This window comes from Neurospora tetrasperma (assembly GCF_000213175.1).
Source record: "Neurospora tetrasperma FGSC 2508 unplaced genomic scaffold NEUTE1scaffold_5, whole genome shotgun sequence".
Lineage (NCBI taxonomy): Eukaryota > Fungi > Ascomycota > Sordariomycetes > Sordariales > Sordariaceae > Neurospora > Neurospora tetrasperma.
The window spans coordinates 663300-686444 of NW_009799103.1; the positions used below are offsets into that span (position 1 = coordinate 663300).

The window sequence follows — 23145 nt, forward strand, 5'->3', positions numbered from 1 at the left end:
CCCACTCAGCCATTTTCTCCAACGAACTAACGCATCGCTTTCCAATAACTTCAGAATTTGCGAACCAACAAGGACAGGAATATCCGCATCATGAAGCCAGCGTGTAATATCACCCAGAAGATGGATGGCCTAACCATCAAGCCGAAAGCCCCCGTCTCAACTCCTAACCATACCATCATGGAGTCAACCCACGAAATTACCCAAGAGATGGAGGACATGACCCTCAACCCCAAAGCCCGGGTCGACACGCCCTTCACGACTACCACATCTCCGCACACCCAACGTGTCCCCAGCCAACAGCAACCCCAACCTTCACTCCCTGCCGCCTTCAACTTCGCAGGCAATTCAACAGGCGATTACGTCTACACCACAACTTCCGCAGGCCTGAGCTTCTCGAACCCCAATGCAAGCAGCAGCAGCAGCAGCAACACCACCACAACCACCACCGACACCACCAACATCACTACCAACACCGCCGCCACCAACCTCTTCCAGGACCAAGACTTCTGCGACCACCTCCTCAACTGCGACGACCCCGTCGGATTTCTTGAAGTCAGCCTATATCTTGCCCGCTTCCCCTCCATGTCCCTCAGCCACAACCACCCATCCAGCAACAACCGCATCACCAAATTCCGCTCCACCACCACCTCATCCTCCCGCGAGCGCCATCACCACGCTCACCCCATTCGTCTTGTGCAGCCAGGCACCATGACGCCCGAAATGGGCACCACAATCTACAAAGCAACGATGAAAAAAGTCCCCGGCACCACCATCTACACGACAACAGCGGAGAGAAACGCAGCTGAGGAAAAGGAAAAAGAAAAGGAAAGGATGACGACGGCCTATGTCGAGAATTGTCTTACGTTTACCAAAGCGAGAGTGGCTGCTGAGAAAGCTGCTAGAGTTGCTCGTGAGAAGCAGATGCAGATGCAGATGCGGTCGGGAGGTTCAGGGATGGGCGGCGCTTACGGTGAGGATTCAAGTTGGTTCCTGAGGGGTCGGGAGAGGGCGAAGAAGACTTGGGTCAATGAGGATGGGGATGTTGTGGAAGAGCGATGGTTGGAGCCGAATCCGATGGTGTCATGGAGTGAGGGAAATGAAGACTTTGATGGGATGGATGGTGTTGAGGAGAGTGTTGAGGGGGAGGGGGAGGAGGAGGATGGTGATGAGGATGATGAGATGATGGAGTGATGGGGATGGGGATGGGGATGTGAGGTAGCGTAAGGAATGTTGAGGCGAGAGAGTGGTATACCCCTGTGATTAGCGGGTTTGATGTTGGCAGAATGAACGTTCAAGAATGGTCAAGGTGGGGAGGGGGGAAAGAAAAAGGAAAACAAAAAAAGGCATGTGCGATGCGGCTTGTATGTAAGTCAAGGAAGGTGTCGTCGTCGGCGAGTGACGCGATCATATCAGGCCAGTGGAGTAGTCACGATAAAAATGTTTGATCGCAACCTAGGAAGTGACTTACTTTGACAGATGCGGATAGATCCCGCGCTATGGAAGTTTCGAGACCACAATTCACTGAGTCAGTGTCTTCCTTGTAGTGAAGCAAAAATGCATATAAAGAAGACACCCACCACGTTGACTACTGGAAATTGTGGGAAGGTTCAGACCTTGGGCTGATATGATCCACGTCCTGCCGCAGCGCCGCTGGACGCACAACATGAGGTTATCCTCAAAGGGACCATAAAGCGTCTGTTGAGTTCCCTTCTTTCACGGTGTTAATCTCCCCTTTTAAGGACCGACAATAGATAGTGATGGACCTACATAGCACCGTGCCAAACCTGGGTGTGTTCTCTTGGATGGTGATCGCTCGAAATTGCCAGATTGCGACATGCAAACATGAGGCGACTTTCGATTGACGAAGGAGAATAAAATGCCGTCATGCACACCCTTTCTGCTGCTCATCTGCTTTACATACCACCACTCTTCTCTTGGTCACTTTCTTCGGACATTCTGACAACAGCTATTCATTCTACAGAATATCGCTCTCTGAGCAGCAGCATACCCTCCTCGTTGACACCTCAAAAGACAAGATGACGGACAACCCCAAAGTTATCGTCCCTAGAGGTACCATTTCCAACCGCACCATCTATTCGGCGTCGTATATCACCCAAAAGCGCCCAAGGATCGTTAGGACTGAACCCATTAATATGCGTAACGGCCAACGTACCGATACTGGCGGCGCCAGCCCATCCGTCCAGCGTACCTCTACCCTTCTTCCTATTTCTCCTACTCTTTTCAAATCAGTCACAGTTGCTGTCGAGGCCGAAGACCCTGCTTCAAGTATTACCACCAAACCAGATACCGCCAACACCAACATCGACGCCGACACGGCCAATGTCACTGGCCATAAGATGGATGCCAACCCTTCTGTCATTTCCGCGCCCAGCGGTACTTCTTCGCCTCAAGACACCACACCAAGCCACGCCTCCCCGGTTAAAGTCAGCAGCGAACCGGCCGGTCATTCTATCACTAGACGTAGAGTCAACAGAACCGTCAGGCTTATGCCAGAGAATCCAGCACATGTCACCCAGCATCGTAGCTTGCGTTCGTCTGCTCTCCGTGATGAGGAGACTGCCAGCTGGCGCGACATTCATATACGTGGCAGGAGGTTGGCTAGGTGCAGGCGTATCTTGGACGATCAGCTGCTTTGGGACGCGTGGGAAGAGGATGAGGATGAGGGATACAGTAGTATATAGCGTACCTCAAGAATCACGATAGAAACGACAGGACACCTCCCCACCTCTAATCACAGTATTCCTCATTAGTTCAACGATTTGGCGGTTTCCGGATTGGTATTATGTACCCTTTCATAAATTGAACTTGATTGCCAACTGAGCTCTGGAGTGAATAGTCAGGATGCATCTATTTTGGCAGAGCACGTTTACACCAGGGTTGAGTGTTTCAAGGGGTGGATGGGGAGATTGAGAATAAACGAGTTGCTGTTCAACTTTCTCTTGTTTCTCTACTTCTGTCCCTTCCCAACTTCTCTCTTCTTTCACCACCAACTTTCCTCGATCATCACCAAAGAAGTCAAGTCAAACCCAAACGCCTCCTTTCACAACATCACAAATCCCACTTCTCAAAGACAGCACACGTCTTGCATCTCAAATCACCATCATCTTGAGCATCATCACCATCATCAAGCGATGATGGACATCTCCAAGGACATCATCCCCAACATGGCCGACAAGACTGGCAGACAAGATGACTCAAGCGATGTCATCGCCACTCCTTACATCACCTCCCTTCAATCTGTCTCTGTTCACCATCACCGCCGTGATAGTGTCTCGGTCAAGTCAGACCCACCCTCCACTCACACTCACCACACCGTCACCACTCACCACCCCGTCACCATCACCACCCCCACCACCACCACCTTCAACGACAACACCGCAAACTGGCGCGAGCTAAGCCAGCCCAGGGCAAGAAGATTGATTGCCCGGCATGGAACTACATATACCTCCTTGACAAAGCTCGGCAGCAGCGGCAGGACTACCTCCCTGCACCACATCCTCGGTAGAGGTAGGCATGAGGAAGGCGCTCAGGATATGTCTGGCTCAGAGCTTCGTATGCATTTCGCTTCACTCGATAAGACCGCGGTCGCGACTAGTATCGAAGAGCGTATTAGGAGTGTGGAAGTGGAACTGAATAGATTGAGAGAGGAGAGGGAAAAGATGGTGAGGGAGTTGGGGGATAAGATGGAGAGGGCAGATGTGGATGAAAGGTGAGAGGAGGGGATTGTGGCGATTGATGAGATGATTTGAGGGGGGACTTGGGTAGTTTGAGTAATTTTGGGCAATGAGGGGAACGGATTTCGATGGAGAGGAAGGGGGTGTGGACTTTTGAGTTGTAGAAACACATGGAAGAATTGATGAAGGGGGCATGGACTAAAGGGGGCTATGAGTTAGTATCGGACTGTCGGGGGAAGGAGCAATAAGTACAAAGAGATGTTGACAGAGGAGAGAACTACCACGGCATGTAGCCCAAGTGAGAAGGAGGCAGATGATCAGCAAGGCAGAGGGTACCTTGATGAACTTGAGACTGATAAATGCACAATTGTGTTGCAAGATTCACGTTACTCCTGACCTGTCACCATCGCGATACAGCGACTTTTTCTCAACTTTCAATAGTAGTAGTATGCCAACCCACAACCAATAGATCACCCATAATCGATTCCACCCTCTCTGTCTCTATTCTCCCATCCCAGGCAGCATCCAGAATATCTCTACTGAGAAGAACCACCAGAGATGGTAATGATTTGACCTGTATCAACCACGTTAGCATCATCACCATCATTCAAGCACCCTTCACGCCAGAAAGGGAGAAAACTCACCATTAACCCACCCCCCATCCTCACTAGCCAAAAACGCCACCACCCTCGCGACATCCTCCGGCACCGCACATCTTCCCAGCGGACAATGCTCCGCCATCATCTTTTCAATCTTATCCTTACCCAAATCGGGTGTTCCACCCGGAATATAATGCCACGCATTCTCCGCAAACATATCACTCTTGATGCCCCCGGGCGCCACCCCATTGACCGTGATCCCTTTATCTCCAAAATCCGTCGCAAACGCTTTCACAAACCCCTGCACCGCCATCTTGGACGCATTATACAGCGCATGGTTCCTGACCCCCATCAACCCCGCCGCGATGCTCGTCATGAGAATCACCCGTCCGTTGCGCTCCAAGTGCTTGTAGGCCGCCTGCCCGACAAAGAACTGCGCCTTGGCGTTGAGGTCAAAGACGTAATCGTACTTCTCCTCGGTGACGTCCTCGGTCTTGTCCCAGGACTCGGTGCCCGAGTTGGACATGACGATGTCGATGCGGCCGAAAGCCCGCTTGGCTTCGGCGAAGAGCCGGTCGATCTCGGACACGCGGCGGACGTCGGCTTGGATGGCGGTGGCGCGGGCTCCGTTGTGGAGGGATTCGATCTCCTTGACGACTTCGTTGGCGGGGCCGGCGGAGGATACGTAGTTGACGATTACGGAGGCACCGCGGCGGGCGAGCTCGAGGGCGACACCACGGCCGATGCCGCGGCCGGCACCGGTGACGAGGGCGACTTTGCCTTCGAGGGAGGCGGTGGGGATAGAAATGGGCATTTTGGGTGATGGCGGGAGTGGCTTGTTGTGATGGGATTGTGATGATGTTCCTGGAGCGTAGGATGCAGAAATCAGGGACAAGATAGGAAGAACTAAAGAGAGATGAAGAGAGGGGGCGTCGTCAAGAAAATGATGAAACCGGCTTCACCATCCTATTTATTCCCAGATTGACTGACATCTGGCTGCAGTCGCTCAATCTTCCTTGCTTCTGGTTCTCCCTGCATACGCCGGCATTGCCTGCGCCAGCCCGGTTCGCTGTTGTCGGGAGTTCGGCGATAGATGAGCGGTACCAAGGGATAACGATCAAAGGGATGTTTTTAGTCAACTGAGCGAGTTCAATGTCTTGCCCGGTCCCCCCTTTTCGGACTTTAGATGGCGGGGTTGGGGTCGGGGGTAACGGCTGAAATGAATGGACTTGCACGGGAGAGGCACATGTAACGCCGGACATCCCCCGACTACATGTCCGCAGAGCCTGGCTGTGGTCCGATCGATTCCCTCTCACGCCAGAATAACACAGTCAAGCAGTTTGTGGTGAACTCAAAATCAGCCCACTGAAGTTCATCCGTTTCTCTGGGGGAGAAGCGGTTAGCGGAGAAGGAAAGACGGGAATGAATGAGTGCCGACTGTGCCATGATGCCGAAATCGAAGATGACAACCACAGGTGATTCGCGATGCATGCAGCCGTCTGGCAACACAACATCTGAGATTTTTGTCCAATTGTATGCGCGCCACGAACCTTGAAAAAACATTGTGACTGGAACGAGAATATGAAGTTCTGATTTGAGAGCGTCGCAATACAACCTGGGATCATTGGTACAGCTCAGTTGCAGATTCGGACAGTTCGCCATCTTACGTCCGCCTTCAACAGCAATGAACGACGCAACTAACACTCCACGTTCATTGCTCATCCAGAGAAACATACATGATGGAAAGGAAATTATAAGCAAAACGAGAAAGAAATTAAACGATACAGCATTGACATTCTGTAACCAGATAAACTCCATAACATGCCTGAACCCATTCTCCCATCCTAGCATGTCGAATGGCCTACTCTTCACAGTCCACCAGCGTGAGGAGACTGCACTTGCACTTGGAACATTACAGAACGATACTTGTCAATGCAAGTGAAGATTGAGCCACACACAATGCAGAACACCAAGACCTTTAAAAACAGCAACCCAAACTCCCACTGCTTTCTCCGACCACCAGCTCTCGACGCACCCTGTGACCGCAGCTTTGAACCAGCGAGTTAGCCACCGCACCGGTAGCTTAACCTCCCTTTCTAGTCGAAAATCCAGAGGGTCCTTGAAAATGGGTTCGGGAAGTTCGACCCGTAGCCGGAGGATGCCCTCCGGTTGGAAACCCAGCCTGTCGCCACCTGTCAGCTGTAGCGGAAACTTGAGCTTGAGGCGGCTGTCCCCATCCAGCTTGCGCCGAAGGTTGTTGGCCTCTCGCGGCTGCGAACCGAGCCTGTTGTCCCGGAGGAACTGCACCCGAAGCCGCACGCTGATGATCTCTTCCGGCTTGAAAGCCAGGCTGCTGACCTCTTCCAGCTTGAAATCCGGGCTGTAGTCCCGCACCCCTTGCCGCCGAAGCCGCACGCTTATGTCCTCTTCCAGCTGGGAATTGGGGCGGTTGCCCTCTTCCTGCTTGAGTTAGAGGCTGTTGTCCCCTCCCAGCCTGAGCCATAGGAGGCTGTCCCCATCCAGCTTGCACCGAAGGTTGCTGGCCTCTCCCGGCTGGGAACCGAGACTGTTGTCCCGGAGGAACTGCACCCGAAGCCGCACGCTGCTGCCCTCTTCCGGCTGCAGCATGCTTTTGTCTCATAGAAGTCGCGAGTGAAGTCGTACGCTGCTGCGCCAATCCAGCTTGAACGCCAGGCTGTCTGACTGCAGGCGGTATAGGCGGACCCCCACCACCACCTCCAGGGGCAGGCTTCTGCCAAAGCTTGAGTCTCTCCCTCCCCGTCGTCGCCGGCTGATACCACGGCGGTGGCGCCCCCTCAAAGTACCGCCTGCCCCAATCCCTCGCTTGCTTCGTCGCCGGACCATCAGGCGGCTGCGACGTTACCTTGGTCCTTATCAACGTCTCCAGGTCGTGCAGATCTGGCCTGTCCGCCGGATCATGACAGAGACACGCAGCAACGGCGTTCACCAAGTCAAAATCGATGTGACTGTAACCACAAACGAGTAGGTCCATACCGTATCCCCACACCTCCTTCTCTGAGCCGTCTGGGTATCTCACCTCTGCCATGTTCGGCGTGGGCGGCACCTCGAACTCGCAGAGCGTGATGAGCGAGTACATGATGATGCCGACCTGGTAGAGATTCGTCCACCAGTTGTAGTTGCCCGCCGTCTTGGCGCCGGATTCGAGCGGGCCGTCCTTGACGTAGTCCCACTCCTCGGTAAACTGTTCGGGCGCGAAGATGCTTCTCTTGCCTCGCCTGCGGCACGACCAACGAAACCCGGGTGAGTCATGGTTGCCCAAAAAGGGGTGACACAGGCCGAGGTCGGCAATCTTGGCTATCGGAGTGGCGTTGTGTTCGAAACTATCATAGTCCCCGACCAGGACGTTGCTCATATCGAGGTCGAAGTGGACAAGGGTTTTATACGAACAGTATGGTGTCAGTTTGGGCAAGGGCATGCAGCTTTCGGATGCTTGGGGCACAATTTCGTCGCTCATATATGGGGTCTTGTACTCCTCTGGCATGAATACTCTCGGGTACGCCAGCCCTACAACGCCCTTGAAGACTGGTGGTTGTGATTTCATGTTAGTCATCGTGACTAAGATGTAGAGGGCTGAAGCTACTTACGATTGCCGAAAATATGCCAAAGAGTAAGTGGTGGAAGGTTGCCGTGCGTGCTAAGACCAGCGGCAATTTTTGCGACTATTTTGCGGAGATCCCCGCGGCTCATAAACTCGAGGAACAAGACCTCATTTGTGTCCCAAAGGGCAGGAGCATCGAGCGATTGATCGGGTCTTTTACCCTTCCCCATCTTGGCCTCGTCGCCGCTGCTCATCATCATCATCAAGTCCGAGCCGAACGACCTTCTGGTGGACGAAGGCACAGTACCGGGGGCCGGTTGGATAGGCTGGCCGTTGGGTCGCGCAAAATAACCGGGGGGGATGCGTTGTGAGATATGCTTAGCTCCGGCAGTCCCCTTGTGGGCTTCGATCTCGTACCTAAGGTAGCCCTTGCCGCTGTCGATGTCTATCTTGCACACGACTTTGATGACCTGGCCATCTGGGCGTTCTTGCTCAAAGAGGTTGACAACACCGAGGCCGCCCCAGCCCAGAGTCTTTATGTGGCGCATTTTGATGCGCCGAAACTGGTTTGCCAGCCATTTACTTCTGGCCATTGCCCAGGGCTCCTTATCTCGTGGTCCACCACTCCCCCAATCCGCTATCTTTTTCTTACTACGCCGGATGAGACCGCTGTAATTCCCGGGGCCTTTCCAGGAAGATTTGATGGGGATTTTGTTGATGCGCGCCTTGACTCGGCGGGCCATGGTTGCCCCATCCCACTCGCTGGGAGAATCGTTTCCACGGCGGCGCCACTTGAAGAAGAACTTGGTGATGTCATTGCGATAGGCACGGTGTACTGCACTCGTTCTTTCCACGGATTTGATGATTGGGGGTTTCACTCTGGGGATGTCGCGGGAGACGTTGGTGCCCTCGGTAAATTTGGGTACCGCCCAAGGATCCGCATCAGTCCCTTCAGACGACTCGTTCGACATGTTGATGACGTTTGGAGTTTTCACTCGATCTTTTGAAAATGTGATTCTGTGAGTGAGTATTGTTGGGCGTAGAGGTGGGTAGAATGACCATATGGAGACCAGTACTGTGTAGTAGTTAAGTGCTATAAGATATCGCTCGTAGCTTGCGGGCCAGCAGGTGATGAGAAGGGGCTATGGCTGTCCTTGGTCCTGTTGTTCCGAAATTCTTTCTCGACGAGACAAAGCAGAGTGTATGAAGCTCGAAGGGTGCTGCATCATGGCTGCCGTCAAGGGGATTGAAGACATGATGGTGAACAAAGGGGGCAACAAAGAGGAAGACAACAGTGTTTCCGGTTCCGTCCACGACGTGTAGACAATAGACTGAAAAGAACAAGAGTCTATTTTGAACTGGCAACCGAAGACTGTGATTTTTGGAGAGTACTGTAGTAGTGGTCGACAATCAATGCCGAGGTGAACAGGGAGAGGGGGAAGACGGGAATTGTTGAGGAAGAAGATGGCTGTCGGCACTTGGAGCCAGCCGGTCACCATCTGTCCAATATGTTGTAGGCAGAATGCTGAGTCATCACTCAGTAAATTGCTGCAAGAGGAGGAAAGTGGCAGACATGATGTTGGACTCTTGGACGCGAGTTGTTCCTGCCTCGAGAGAACAGAGAGTGTCGACGAAGAAGGGGATTTGTGCAATTGAAGTTGTGCAAGCTGTGCACATTATGCATCCACTTACCCTAACTGAAGTCACAGCGAACAGTGCCCGTCGGCTAGGCCCGCTTCAATGCCTAACTCACGCCATTTGGCCAAGACCATCATCAATTGACTTGCCGCCAGCGAACCACGATACAACATTTGTGCATGGCAATCCGGCCGAATTGACTGCGATTGCTTCCATCAGTATGTCTTTTCCATCCTTGGATGTTATTATTCGGTCCAATATAGGTACTTACTGATGATGATGTGGTAGGAAATGGCCCAACATTACCGCTCCGTCTCACTCCAAGACTCGAGAACCGGCAAGACCCGAAAAAGTCCATCGATGATCGTCGATCCAAAAGGATGGCGTTTACAGTGTACACTATACCACCCACAATCCGACCGACGACAATGCGAACCCACGTCCGCGACTGTGAACAGCAACAGTGGAAGCATTCGAAACACGTTCGACGGCAGATACCTACTATACCTAAGTTGACATCCCATGGGCCGGAACATAAGACGCCAGTAGTGAAACGAGACAGGGGCCACCCAATGTCACGGCACATGGATGGAAGGACAGGTTAGACGGGCGCCTAATGTCAGTCATTTCTGGGCCATTTCTGGGCCATTCCGAAACTGTCCTGTCCGTCGTCCGCCGAGACTTTTCGTTTTGCTTCAAGTCATGGGCCATGGCTCCTCGGTGACGTTGTTGTTGGCGAACATGGAAGCTCCAGGTGGTTCCGACTATGTACACTACACTACTCCAGGCCTCGGATCCTCATCATGCTGGCGATCCCCAAGTTCCATCCATCCATCCATCCATCCATCCAACACAGTTCGAGACAGTCCAGTCCGGTTCAATGGTGCCGTGAGCGAGCGGCTCCACCCTCTAGCGTGGTGCCACTTTTCAAGGGCTTCTCATCTTGCGATTGGCCAATCGCCCAAGAGCTCAGGGTGCCTGGCCGTGCTTGGAGCTGGGAGTTGTCCCTGGCAACAACACTCGATGGGGGCGCACGAAAACAAAAATCCGAGCCAACAGTGGACATCGACAAGGGGGCATTCAGTGGGAGGGCGTCGGCAAGTGAACGAATGTGTGGTCAGCACGCACACCACTGGCACTGCCCTGACCAAGACGTCTCGTGAGGGCCTTGGCTCATCCCCGGCAAACGCCCCAATCAAACCCACTCTTGCCATTCAGCTTGGATCCCCGTTCGTCTGTTTCGTTTTACCACTCAGCTGTGTTGCTGTGTTGTTGTGATAAGACAACGGCGCATGTGTGTGTGTGCTGGCTGGCTGGCTGCTGCATCCTCCAACTGCAACCCATCAGCAAATTTCCCCCTCGACACTACACGATTGGTATCTGTCTCTCCATTCATCGTGTACCGTACCACTCCCTCCCTCACCAGCCAGAGAGAGAGAGAGAGGTACATACACCGAGTATCCACACAAAGCCCGTAACGCGTCCAGTCGCGAGCCGTTGAGCTCTATAGGACCACACAGGCTGCCTAGGTAGGTAGACGACCGACGGAGGAGCCCTGCAGCCAGACAGACGCCAGACACCAGGGAGCGGCGGCCGTTCGTAGAGTGCCTGCATCTCCAGGCATTGCACCATCCGCTCGCGTGGCCATCCCGTCCAGCATCATCGCATCGCCTTGCACACGGGGCATCGAGACATCATCCCGACATCATCCCACCTCGTTACTGTTCTGAGCCCAAGCGCGCGACGAGATTCGCTAGGTCGTCCGGCTTGCGCTGCGTGAGGTAAGGCTGACACTGCACCTACTCCGAGCTGCTGCCCACATGGCTCACACGGACCTTGACGCGCACATCAACAGTGCAGGGGGACTGCAAGGAAAACAACAGCTGACAGCTCTTTGCTTCAATCGACAGTCTACCCGGGAACCACACCTTCCACCTAATACCTACATCCTCGTCTGGCCCAGTCCTCTGCGCAAATACGATCGCTACGACGACGACGAAGAAGACGACGACGACGACGACTCCCTCTACTCTACTAGTCTATCGCTACCATATCTAACAATGATGTCCAATCCTCCTCTATCCGGCGTCGCCCGCCCACGACAGCGGCTACATCGGCGTCAAAATTCGACTCCATCCGCCTTTGAGGCTGTCAAGATCGCTCCCTTGCCGACTTTCCCACAACAACAGCATCAACGCCCTCACATGGGCCATCGACGAGGCGTTAGCCTGGATACCAGGCGTCACCCTCTCATGTCTTCAACAATCACAACCACGTCCCAGCAAGACTACTCAACCCTTGTCAGCACGACGGGCCCAGACACAGGAATACCCACGAGTCTGCCAGCGGCACCACAGGATATCCTAGCACAACAGCAACACCAGGCGCACCTTATAGCACGCCCTAGCTCCAGCCAAACCGACTACAGTGACCTGTCGAGTGACAGCGGCGACTCGTTTCTACTATCGCCCCATGGCACACCACATCAACGAAACCACTTCATGGATGGATTGGCCTCGCAGGGCCCGATACCCGAACTGTCTCTGTCCTACGATACCTACATAGATCCCAACTTTGACGCCATGATGAAGAGGAACCAGGTCAGCTATGACAGCAACAACAATAATGTCATGGCTTCATCATCCTCCGCAACCCCAAATTTTGACTTTTTTGCCTCGGAGGCGGCGCTCTCTACTCCGAACTTTATGAGCTTTCCAGACCAAAGCCCCGCAGGGACGGGACAAGGAGGCTGGATATCAGAGGGCGAGGCATCCAACACCCAGTTGCGCCGAGCGTCAAGGCGGGTAAGCGTTGGATTAAACAACAGCCTCATAGACAAACTTGCAAAGTACGAGCCTATGGCGAATGGGCAGAGGCCAGAAACACCTCCCATGCACAATGCCGCCGGTAAGCTCGCAGGATCTGACGTGTTGAGCGGGAATACTGAAAATGAGGCAGGATTCTATCCCCCAACACCCATGGAAACGCCACACGATCGCTTCATGAAACAACAAGCAACACAGCAGCAGCAGCAGCAGCAGCAACAGCAACAGACACTAAGGCCCAGCAGGTTTGCAGACGATTACGACGAGTCTATGGAGGAAACACTCAAACCCATACGAGGGCACCGAAGCAATCGCAACTCGGGCATTTTCCAGGAACTGCGCCAGCAGGCGGAGGCTATGGCTGCTGCTGCACCTGCAACGTCCCAAGCCGACAGCATGCCCACGACCTTCCAATCGCACACGCTTCCTGCAGCTCAAGACGAAGACTTGTTGAGGATCCACTCTGACTTCATCAAGCTGGAGCATGGTTTCACTTTCCCTGACATGGGGTCGCAGATGGGGCCACAGATGGGATCTCAGATGCAGGGTCTTGGGGGGATGAGCCCTTTCGACAACAAGCCGGACCTTGGACCTCCATCAGAATATGGCGATGCTGATCCACAAGCCTCCAGTCGCCAGAGTTCAGTTTCTCCCTCGCGCCGCGGCTCCCCGCACCGAAGAACCGACTCGATTGCCTCCATCGCCAGTGCTGCCAGCATTGCTAGCATCAACATCGAAGAGACCAAGACCGAAACTGGCGTGACTCTCGACGACATTGCCCAGTACATTGAAGGTCCCGATCCCGCCGATGGCAAATGGGTGTGCACGTACGAAGACTGTCGGAAACGGTTCGGCCGCAAAGAAAACATCAAGAGCCACGTACAGACACACCTTAATGACAGGCAATACCAATGTCCAACCTGTAAAAAGTGCTTTGTGCGCCAACACGACCTCAAACGCCACGCCAAGATCCACACGGGCATCAAGCCATACCCATGCGAATGCGGTAACAGCTTCGCGCGGCATGATGCACTCACACGACACCGGCAGCGGGGCATGTGCGTTGGTGCTTTTGACGGCATCGTGCGTAAGGTGGTCAAGCGTGGCCGGCCACGGAAGAACAGGCCGGATATGGAGGAGAGAAAGGACAAGAGCGATCGCACGAGAGATCGGTCAAGGAGCCATCATTCGACCAGCAGCTCCGTCAGCAGCTTTTCAGGCTATTCCGATAGCTCGGTGCCCAACTCTCCCGGGAACGACTACGATCATATAATCGACGACGAACAGTTTCCGGGCTTGTTGGATATGCCAATGGGAAATGTTCCAAATCTGCCGCCGAGCATTGTATCGGGTCATGCGGGTCATGGGCATGGTGCGATGCCTAGTTCATCGACGATGAACCCGGCTGCAGCTACCATGTCGGTATCATCAGTGTCTTCAGCGCCCATGCCGAGCTTCGATCCGAGGGTTAATGAAGTCATGAACGTGGACTCACCAGCATCGAGAAACTACGCCAATTCGCCGTCAGCTGTGAGTAGCTATAGTCATGCTAGCCACCCGTCGATATCGATTACCGAACATCACGGACCAGGGTCGGATTTTGGGCTTCCCAAATCACAGAATGCTGCATCGCCAGCCAAGAGTGCTGTGAGTCACTATACGCCGCCGGAGTTGTCGAGTAGCTCGTCACCACCCACGCATACCCAGCAGCAACAAGGCAATCAGGGACCAACGTACTACGATATGGATCCTAGCCATGGCAGCATGTCCAACATTCCAGGTCCCGCCACAAGCATGGGGATGGGCGCGGCGGTCGGTCCCACCCACGTCGATCCAACGAACATGCTTCTGCATGGGTATGAGCATCAAATGGATCAGAACTTGATGCTCGGGAACTTGGACGGTATGACCAAATTCGAGGTCATGGAGGGGTACGATGCAGCGGCCGAAGTAAACATGTTTGGGGATGCCCATGAAGGCGATGGGAGTGGTCATGATGGGAGTAATATGTACTTTGGGTCATGAGATGAGTGAGCAAGAAGAGGTGGCGGTGGGTTGATTATCTGTTTTGCATCTCTTGTTTTTGGTTTGGGTATTTGGTTTGCGCTTTTTGGTTCTTTTGAGGGTCCGCGTCGTTGGGAAGGTTAACATAATGACTGGACATCAACCTACCTACTCTTCTGATCGGTAGAAGAGGCCTAATGCATACTGCAGGTTATTAATGGGACGGCGGCGACTGTCCGACGCGCTTCAAAAGAACAGGGAATAATCAACTCCGGTCAAACGGGGACAACGGGAGGGGAGTGTACGACTAGGGTACTGATTTGGGGGTTACTCAATTTTCTTGGTTCCTCTTCCGTCGGTGTCTGGAAAATAACAAGGCGGAAAAGGGGAAGAGAAATAATGGGAAGGCGGTTTAGGAGGAAAGGACGTACTTATGGATACGACCCTGTCGGCGTCACTTGTTTTGTTTTGTTTACTCTGTTGGAAAGGGGCGGTCAATACCTACCTGCCCATCTAGGTACATACGTAGTAGTGTTCAATGTTTTTTTTGGCTAGAGCTGTTTTGGGATAATTCAATCTTTGGTCGATTTTGCTCTTTCAAGTAAAGTTCGTATTGCCCCTGCTCGTCACTATCGTGACTTTGGCCCGTTGAGGAGGGTCTCCCATCGTTGGGTAGACAGCACGTGGTCGCGATTGCCTCACCTGCAGCCAAGACAGCTAAGTAAACATCGATATGTGTGCACGAGCCACTGCACCTGCCTCACCTTGACGTCCACTGTGCATTTACTGTGACAGCACATGGAAAGCCCCACCATCGTCGCCGACCTCACTTCGTTGGTAGGGCCTGGGGTCACTGCAGGAGAACTGGAGCGTCCATCAGGCACTGTCGGATTCCATTGCTGCTGGGCTCAACAACTTCCGCCCTTTTCTCACACGTCTCAACAACAACTATCAACTTGTATCCCAACTTTGTTTCCAATTAGACTTTACCTCGTACTTAATTAACCGTCATCTCCGATTTGGAAACCAGCACCCCGAAACCAAGCGACTACCTCATAACATCAAAAAAAACCAACACCGCCAACAACATACCTTTACCCAATTCATATTCAGTCCAGTTCAAATCTTCGACGGAGGTTTCCAGGGCAATCAGACGAGATGACGACACCAGATACTACCACCACAAGCAAATCTAAACTCACACAACAATCCCCCTTTGACCCTCTATCCACCACCCCAGCCACCAACCTCGTCTCTCCCCTCCCGCCTGATCTAGACGTTGATGTCCTTGTCATTGGAGGCAAAGATGTTCGGCATATCTTGTATACTGCTTATGCCGAAGTTGGGGAGCATGGACAGCAGAAAAGTGATGCGAGCAATAGCAACAGTCCAAGGCAGAGGAGTCCTGGTCTAAGGGGGAGCAGGAGGGAGAGCAGGAGGAAGATTGATGTTACGGTGAGTCATGAGGATAAGTACGTGGTGGCGAGGAATGTGTTGGTGTTGAGTCTTGTTTTGGGAGTGGATTTGGATGGTGCTGAGGCGGGAGGAAATGGGGAGGGGGGTGTTGATATGGAGGTGGAAAAGGATGCGAAAGAAAAGGCTGCAAAGGAAAAGCTCGCCAGGATATGGGACATTTACTACACGCGATTCCTTCCCGATCCTGAAACCAGGGACCTACTAGCTTCCCAAGCGGAAAAGTTATGTCAGGTTTCCAAGACGATGGAGGACTGGGAGCAAGGACCATACGGCGGGACGATACACTTGGTCAACCAAAAGAGTTTGGACGCGGTGAGAGGTGTTTGGGAACAATACGCCGAAGCAGCAAGGTCAGCACTCGATACAGAGAAGGTTGGAGAACTTCATTCAGCTCTTGTCGAGGGGATGCGGTCATCGCCCGACGAGCAGCGCCAGAAGTGGGCCTTAGGCTCGTCGGCAGCGCCGTTGACTGTGCTCTTGAAGGATCAGATCCGGTTCTACGTTCAGGTGGCGTGGGAGTTTGACCAGAACATAGCCAACGCAATGATGCTGTTTCCCAACCCTACGTTTGCCGCCGGTTTGTTATCCGAACCGGATTCCGAGTCCGAATCCGAATCGCAATCCCCGGGTAGCCATCGTCGTCTCGCTTACCCCTCCAATGGTGTGCTGGGGTACCATCTCGCGCTGATCAAGGCTCCTCTCACCGAGCTCTCCCCGCTGCGCATTGACAGAGACGGCAACGACTTCAACGACGGCATTGACGAGGACCCCAATGGACACATGACAGCCCTCCGCGTAGCGAAGCACCAATTCACTCAATGGTCTCTTGCCTTCCGGGAGCTGGCGGCCGCGGAGCAAAAGAGACTGACGATTCGGTTCGCGGTAGACGGCTGGTTCCCCCTTTGCCAGTCACTCCTTCACCCACCAGCAGCGGCGAAGAGCAAAATACAATTCGACATAATCGACACTACCGACCTCTCTTCGCTTTGGGACCCCTCTGCAGCTGGCGTTCCCGACCCGCCTGGCCTTCTTGGGCTGCTGGTAGCCGCCAAGCGATTGCTTAAAGACCGCGCTTCTTCGACGCTGGTTCTGGACGACAGGGAGGGGCTTTCGCTGGTTGTTGATAATGTTAACGGCGATGGTAACATGGACTCTAATAATTCTAGTTCTGCCCAAGCTGAGGCTTCGATTTTCGCCAACCACACGACCGGCGCGTTCATTTTAGGTATGGCACCGGTGGAATATTGGAGTAATGCAAGTGTTAAGGCGACGGTGGATGAGTGTCTTTTGGCCGCGAGTAGTCTGTATGATGAGGATCGTGAACAACTTCAAGGGCTTGATAAGGACAAGGAAGCGATGGCTGCGGCTGCGGCTGCTAGGGTGAAGAAGTTGGAGGAACAGGGACTGCACATCAGTAATCGGCTGTTTAGGAAACATTCTAGGTGGCTTGCTCCTGGGCAGCAGCACGGCGGAAAATGGAGGAAGTCACCGGTCGTCAACGTCGATGCAAAGGAGCTGGCGGAGGCGGCGTGGAGGGTTTATGAGGATTCGGTGATTTACCAGATCGAGGGTCAGCGGGTGGTGCATGAGGGGCAAGAGTTGATTAAGATAACCTGGGGTAAAGGTCTGTGGCAGACCTTTATGGACTTTATCGGCGTGGTTGGTGGCCAGTTTGAGACGGATAGGGAGGAGTTCCGGCGAGTTATCATGGAAAAGATCGGCGGTAATGTCGTGCAGGATGCCTTGTTGCAAAAGGCGTTGGAGGAAGTGGTGTCTGAGTCGACGACGGCAACCGAGGCGGAAGCGGATGGCTGTCCGGTGTTTACTGCCAGCTTCGACGTCACTTCGGGTACTCTCACGACCATCACCGGCCATCTGGATTTCATTACGGAAGAGGACAAAAAACTACTGGCTGATAAGACGGTCCCCATCAGTCTTCGACAGTCTTCTCCGTGGACTATCGACATTGTCTTGGGTGCCGGGACACTCGTCAAACCACTCGTCTTCCCGACACCCGTCCTCAAAGAAGGCAGCAAAACTCGCATCGCTCGCAAATCAGGGTACATTGAAGTGATCGCGCCCGCGATCCTTAACCCTCTCGCTGCAAAAGTGCTAGACGAGTACATTTTCCCTACGGTCCTTCAAACCGCCGACTCATCGTCAGAGACAAGCCAGCTCGTCCCCACCCCACTCAACGCCCCCACGGTAAACCTCGACTCGCTCCCCATCCTTTCCATCTCCGACACCTCTCGACTCTCGTTTCTCGGGCCCTTAGCTTCCTCTATGTACTCGCCCCGCGAACTCCGCGAGCGTCAAGCCGCTTTTGAAAAGGGTCTGCCTGAAACCAGCTGGGACTCGGCAAGACTGAACCTCAAGGAATCCCTCCACACCATGATCAATATCGCTGCCGGCCTGCAAGTGGGACAATCCGGTCTTTTCGCCCTCTGTCCCGTTTCCGGGTCCGGGTCCAGTTCATCGTCATCGGATGGTAGGCACATCCTCATCCTCGTTTCCGCGATCCGACTCGATTGCAGCGCCCAGTCTGGTGGCGGGATAGTCATCGACGCAGCCGTGCTGCCGCTTACTCACTCTCTGCTTGCCAAAAAGAACAACAACAAGAACACCGACAACGACGACGACGACGAAGACCTCCAATCCTTCCTCGTCCTCCTCCGCACCCTCGACTGCGTCGACCTCTCCGTCACCGACGCCGAGCTCGCCCTCTGGAAATCCATCCTCCCTTCTTTTGCGGAGCGCTGCCGTGCCTGGTCCCATTCCCCCTCGTCATGCGAATACGCCACCACCGGCCAGGTTCCTTTGAGCCTTAAGAAGGGCGACCCCGTCCTCTGTACCTGCGGTACCGGCCATTTCCCACCCAATTACCTCTCCTTACCCCTGTGGGAGTCCGCCGCCGCGCCGCACGCCACGCGCGTGGCTATTTCCGCTCCGTATTGCTCCCCCGCCGTGGAAAAAGTGGTGTTTGATCCGGTTTTGGCGAAAAAGATTGCCGAGCGCGGGTTGGAGGAGGCACTCCGCAAAAAGGAGGAGAGGTGTAGGTCCTGTGGGAAGGGGGAGGAGGAGTTGGTGGAGGAACGAAAAGCAAAAGGGGGGGAGACGGCGGGGAAAACGGCCGAGGTGTTGAGAAAGTGTGCGAGGTGTTTGAAGGTCAAGTATTGTAGCGCCGAGTGTCAGAGGAGGGATTGGAAGACGCATCGGACGGAGTGTGTGGAGAGTGAGGAGCATCATCGGTAGGCTTAGTTAGGCCTGGGCCCATCAGGGGAGGGGAGAGGAAGGGAAGAGCGAGACTGACCAGTTGAACTTGCTTGTGTGTATTCATTAGTTCGTTCTTGAACGTAGTGGTCCAACGTCCATAAAGCTTCATTAATTTAGCTTGATAGCTCCAACAAGCTTGTGTCACCAATTTGCTGCTTTATTGCTTTTGCTTGTTTTTACGACTGAAAATTTCCAAACTGGTCTCGAGATGCTGCTTTGTCAGTTAATGTACATAGTACAGGACCGAGTTATTATAAAAGCTTTAGTGACTTAGTAACTATCTTGATTTCTGTGACCTTGTGAACGAGACTGGAGAGCTTGGTAGATTTCCAGGCTTGGATGTGTTTATTTGTGGCTACGGATGGCTGGACATGAAAGGATCATAAAGTTCCTACGTCGGGAAATGGAGGGTTAGTGCACTAGTATGCATGCTCATTAATCGACAGGAATACTGTTAGTATATTGACGCATAAGTACCGCCAGACAATTTTGCGATTATGCAAAAGTACATTTGAGGGGTATTTCATTGACACTCCGTGACTCTCTCTCTCTTCAAAATTGTCTTTGTCAATTGTCTTTGTGTGGCTTCGTTAAGATACCAACTTCACTTGATTTCGTTCTTGTTGTTTTGACCTTCTAAAATTACACAAACAACCCATGTGATTCTGATGATTCCCTTCCAAGCCGGCCACACTTCCCCGTTCACATTGGATTGCAGCTGCTAACATCTTCGGTTCCTACTAGTACCGAAGACATTCTAGACCCCGATTCAACAGGTCTCGGATATCCCTTCCCTTCCCTTCGCAAAGATCTCATCTCAGAATAGTTCACATCTACATCTACCAACCTACATGTAGTAGTGTAGTTTGGCTGTACCATTGATTGCATGTATCATGAAATCCATCCATCCATCCATCCATCTATTCATTGACAGATCAAACAAGTACAGTAAACGGATCGCATACAATGAATAAACGAATGGTTATGTAGTACGTATCACTAAAGCCCGTCCGTCGCGTCGCATAGATACCTAATCTCCCCTATTCTGTTGGTGTAGTGTACAGTACTATGTATATCATCACCGCGCGCAATTCGTTCCGTTCCCGAAGTTCCAGTTGCAAGAGTCCGGACCGGTCATGTCATGTCATGTCATGTCTCCTGTTAGTCACCTGTCACCTCGCTGTCAGCTGTTTGTCAGTGTCAATGTCAATGTCAGTGTCACACACTCTCAGGTCTGCACTGCACTACACAACGGACGTCGGTTCAGTCGATTGGTCGCAATGCAAGCAGGAAGCGGGCAGGGCGGGTAAGGAACTCCGACGGATGACCTAACGCTAACTCCACCCGCCGCATTAAGCGCATTAATTCGTTTCCGGCGCACAGGCGGCCGTCAGCCGTCAGCCAGTCCCCCCCTCAAGCAAGCAAATCAAAGTGAAGTGACATTGATGGCGGCGCAAGGAAGGAAGGAAGGAAGCCCCAGGAAATATGGTATTGGGTATTGGGTGGAAGCAGGCAGCACAGGCTTAAGTTGACAGCTGGCGGCGGGCGGCGGGCGGAGGCTGTGCTGAGAACGAACGGAACTGTTGAGCGTGGTACGTACATACCTACGTGCGCGCGGAAGCGGACAGGTGCATATGTACTTGCAGTTTGGTTCCTAATCGGCCGGGGTCAGTCCGGTCGGTCATTGCTTGATTTCGAGACTACCCTACATAATTCCCCGTCGTCTTTTACATAGCATTTTACGTCCGTCTATCTCGGTTACTAATGTCATGACGCATTTTGTTGTTGAGTACTGTATCCTCTAGGTAGAGAGTATGGATGAAAGTGAAAAACAGATAATGGGTCGATTTACTAGGAATGGTGGATCCCGAATTGGGCTGTCTAGAGGTAGTTATCAATCGATGGAACGAAATGGTATGGTTCATCGCGATGAGTTGCAGAGTGGTTGGTGGTGGTGGCTGTATGTACAGAAATAGGGACTTTTCTTACGTTCCATACTGATGCAGAAATCAGGGGAACCTACATACTATTTCTTGCGGTTGGGGACGGGCGTCTCTCCAAAGGGGATTTTATGTAGGTACGCAGTAGGGTTCATACGAGCGGTATTGTGTACACATGTACGGGCCAAGTGTGTATACATGCATGTACAAAGGTACGTAGAAACATAAGGTCGAACGCAGGTACGGGCGGAAGAGAGGAGATCGTCCAGTTTGTTGGAAGGTAGCTGCCAGTATTATGCGGGTGTGATGCGGTTGCCAGTTGTAACTGCCAGTTGCAAGTGGTCATGTCAGCACCGAAACAATGAGTAGCGAGCAGTACGGTGCTTCGCAAGAAATTCCAAAAGCATCGGATGGCACTGTCTACCTTACCCGTCTAGTGTAGTGTGTGTGTTACGAAACCAGAAAGAAACGATTCAAGGACAGGACTGGAAAGAGAAGTGTGAACAAAGGTGATCGATCCTGTTGCCCGATCCGACCTCCTCCAGAGCTCCGCCGGAGTTTTCCCGTCAAGAAGGAGGGAACAGGAACTGCAAAAGCAGTGATGACCACGGGATTAGGCAGGTATCCGCTGCTGACTAAAGTATGTTCAGGTTGAGGTGCGCTGGAAGAAAAGCTGTCGGAACAATCGGGTCGGCAGTTATTGACGGGGTTGAGGAGGCAGATATGTACACCAGATAAAGACGACACTCGGAGTCCTGTGTTTGAGAACCCAAACGGTGCAAGATGAATGAACTCTGGCTAGAGGTGTTTTTTTTGGCGATGCGTAGTGTACACTTATTACACTAGGGAGGTAGTGTAGTGTAGCAGTTTGTTTGAGAGTGGTGCAATGGTGTGTAGCGCAATGCTACCGTGATACGAATATCCTGCGGTCAGGCGGCGCCTTTTTACTCACACTCTACACTTCGTATCTGAAGTAGCTGAAGTAGTATTTCCAATAGTATTTGGTATCCTAATTAGCTGACAGATGCATTTTCTGATGGTCGTTGATGATTTCATGATTGTGGTTGGCCACTTCTTTTCAAAGGACAAGCTTTTGCTTTTGCTCTCGACAGATCATGAGGATCCTATCGGCTGAACTGAGAATGCTGCGGCAGCGAGCCTGGCTGGACCAGTCCATGCAGTGTCATTGAAGTGGAGACTCCTTTCGTATCCGAACGCCAAGACAACTAGAGAAAGCGAACATGGAAGGAAGCTCTCGAAGCTCGACCTTCCACCTTGGCAAGAGACTGACACCATGGAGAAACAGATGGCGATGGAAGAAATACAAATGTACAAATAAAAATGGAGGACCTGAACAGTGGGATAAGTAACGACCCCCAATTGAGAGGCCTCGTTCAATTCGGCCACGGTCTCTCGGTGCCCTGGGGAATGACGGGACCCGACCGTTTGAGAAAGGGTGGTGCCCGTCAAGGTGGAATCTTTGTCTGGCAAACCCCCCGTGTTTGTTGTTTCATGTTGCTATCCCCCTGTTTCTTCGTCAAGAGGTTACGTATCGTCGTTGTCGGATGGTCCCCAATGGCGACGGATGCGTGGTTGGACCGCTGGGAGTGGTCAACAAACCGTCAACATTGATGCCCGCGTGGCTTAAGCTGGCGGTGATCCCGTTTCATCGATGCTGTGCATATGTAAGCAAGCTGGCAAGTCACCACTATCATCTTTCATTCATTCATTCATCTAGGTATCCCCCAGGTACATTAAAAAAGGGGCAGAATCCCGGTGGTGGAATGACTGCACAGAAAAGGCATTGCGTCTTCTGATGTGGTACAGAAAGCAGAACATGATTGTTTGTCCTTCATCCCGAATAGAGGTAAGATGGCAAGATTGCTATTCTCTGGGCAGATCGTGTCTCATCTCCTGTTTTCTATAGTTTCCTGGTTTTGATGGAGTAGTTGCGAGGCTGGGCTACAGGTAAAGCTCAGGAGCGCTTGTAACTGTTGGTATAAATGGTTATGCAAAAAGATACGGTCAGTCCGGCAAAAACCTCGAGAGCACTAACAGTGAGCGAGGTCTTAGCTAACTCGAGTACATACATAATAGCAGAACCTTCCATTTGAA

At 52.7% G+C, this 23145-nt stretch overlaps 8 protein-coding genes across 8 annotated transcripts; 6 read left to right on the top strand and 2 right to left on the bottom strand.

Annotated features, from left to right (window-relative positions):
• Positions 1-90: 90 nt before the first annotated feature.
• NEUTE1DRAFT_111692 (uncharacterized protein) lies at positions 91-1191 on the top strand (the record flags this gene model as incomplete). The annotated part of the gene is made up of 1 exon (XM_009854695.1): positions 91-1191. The coding sequence occupies one exon, from the start codon at positions 91-93 to the stop codon at positions 1189-1191; it is 1101 nt and encodes a 366-aa protein (XP_009852997.1).
• An 845-nt stretch (positions 1192-2036) lies between these two features.
• On the top strand, positions 2037-2902 carry NEUTE1DRAFT_102580 (uncharacterized protein; the record flags this gene model as incomplete). The annotated part of the gene is made up of 2 exons (XM_009854696.1): positions 2037-2528; positions 2858-2902. The coding sequence occupies 2 exons, from the start codon at positions 2037-2039 to the stop codon at positions 2900-2902; spliced, it is 537 nt and encodes a 178-aa protein (XP_009852998.1).
• Positions 2903-3155: 253 nt separating this feature from the next.
• On the top strand, positions 3156-3734 carry NEUTE1DRAFT_139399 (uncharacterized protein; the record flags this gene model as incomplete). The annotated part of the gene is made up of 1 exon (XM_009854697.1): positions 3156-3734. One exon carries the CDS (start codon positions 3156-3158, stop codon positions 3732-3734), a length of 579 nt encoding a protein of 192 aa, XP_009852999.1.
• Positions 3735-3988: 254 nt separating this feature from the next.
• Positions 3989-5181, bottom strand: NEUTE1DRAFT_85223 (tetrahydroxynaphthalene reductase; the record flags this gene model as incomplete). The annotated part of the gene is made up of 2 exons (XM_009854698.1): positions 3989-4269; positions 4340-5181. The coding sequence occupies 2 exons, from the start codon at positions 5106-5108 to the stop codon at positions 4232-4234; spliced, it is 807 nt and encodes a 268-aa protein (XP_009853000.1).
• Positions 5182-6377: 1196 nt separating this feature from the next.
• NEUTE1DRAFT_85225 (uncharacterized protein) lies at positions 6378-9105 on the bottom strand (the record flags this gene model as incomplete). Its single annotated transcript, XM_009854699.1, has 2 exons — positions 6378-7858; positions 7921-9105. The coding sequence occupies 2 exons, from the start codon at positions 8843-8845 to the stop codon at positions 6378-6380; spliced, it is 2406 nt and encodes an 801-aa protein (XP_009853001.1).
• Positions 9106-9886: 781 nt separating this feature from the next.
• NEUTE1DRAFT_117669 (uncharacterized protein) lies at positions 9887-10157 on the top strand (the record flags this gene model as incomplete). The annotated part of the gene is made up of 1 exon (XM_009854700.1): positions 9887-10157. One exon carries the CDS (start codon positions 9893-9895, stop codon positions 10115-10117), a length of 225 nt encoding a protein of 74 aa, XP_009853002.1.
• An 886-nt stretch (positions 10158-11043) lies between these two features.
• On the top strand, positions 11044-14362 carry NEUTE1DRAFT_130988 (uncharacterized protein; the record flags this gene model as incomplete). The annotated part of the gene is made up of 2 exons (XM_009854701.1): positions 11044-11293; positions 11368-14362. The coding sequence occupies one exon, from the start codon at positions 11573-11575 to the stop codon at positions 14360-14362; it is 2790 nt and encodes a 929-aa protein (XP_009853003.1).
• Positions 14363-15499: 1137 nt separating this feature from the next.
• Positions 15500-19236, top strand: NEUTE1DRAFT_123641 (uncharacterized protein; the record flags this gene model as incomplete). The annotated part of the gene is made up of 1 exon (XM_009854702.1): positions 15500-19236. One exon carries the CDS (start codon positions 15500-15502, stop codon positions 19067-19069), a length of 3570 nt encoding a protein of 1189 aa, XP_009853004.1.
• Positions 19237-23145: the final 3909 nt, after the last annotated feature.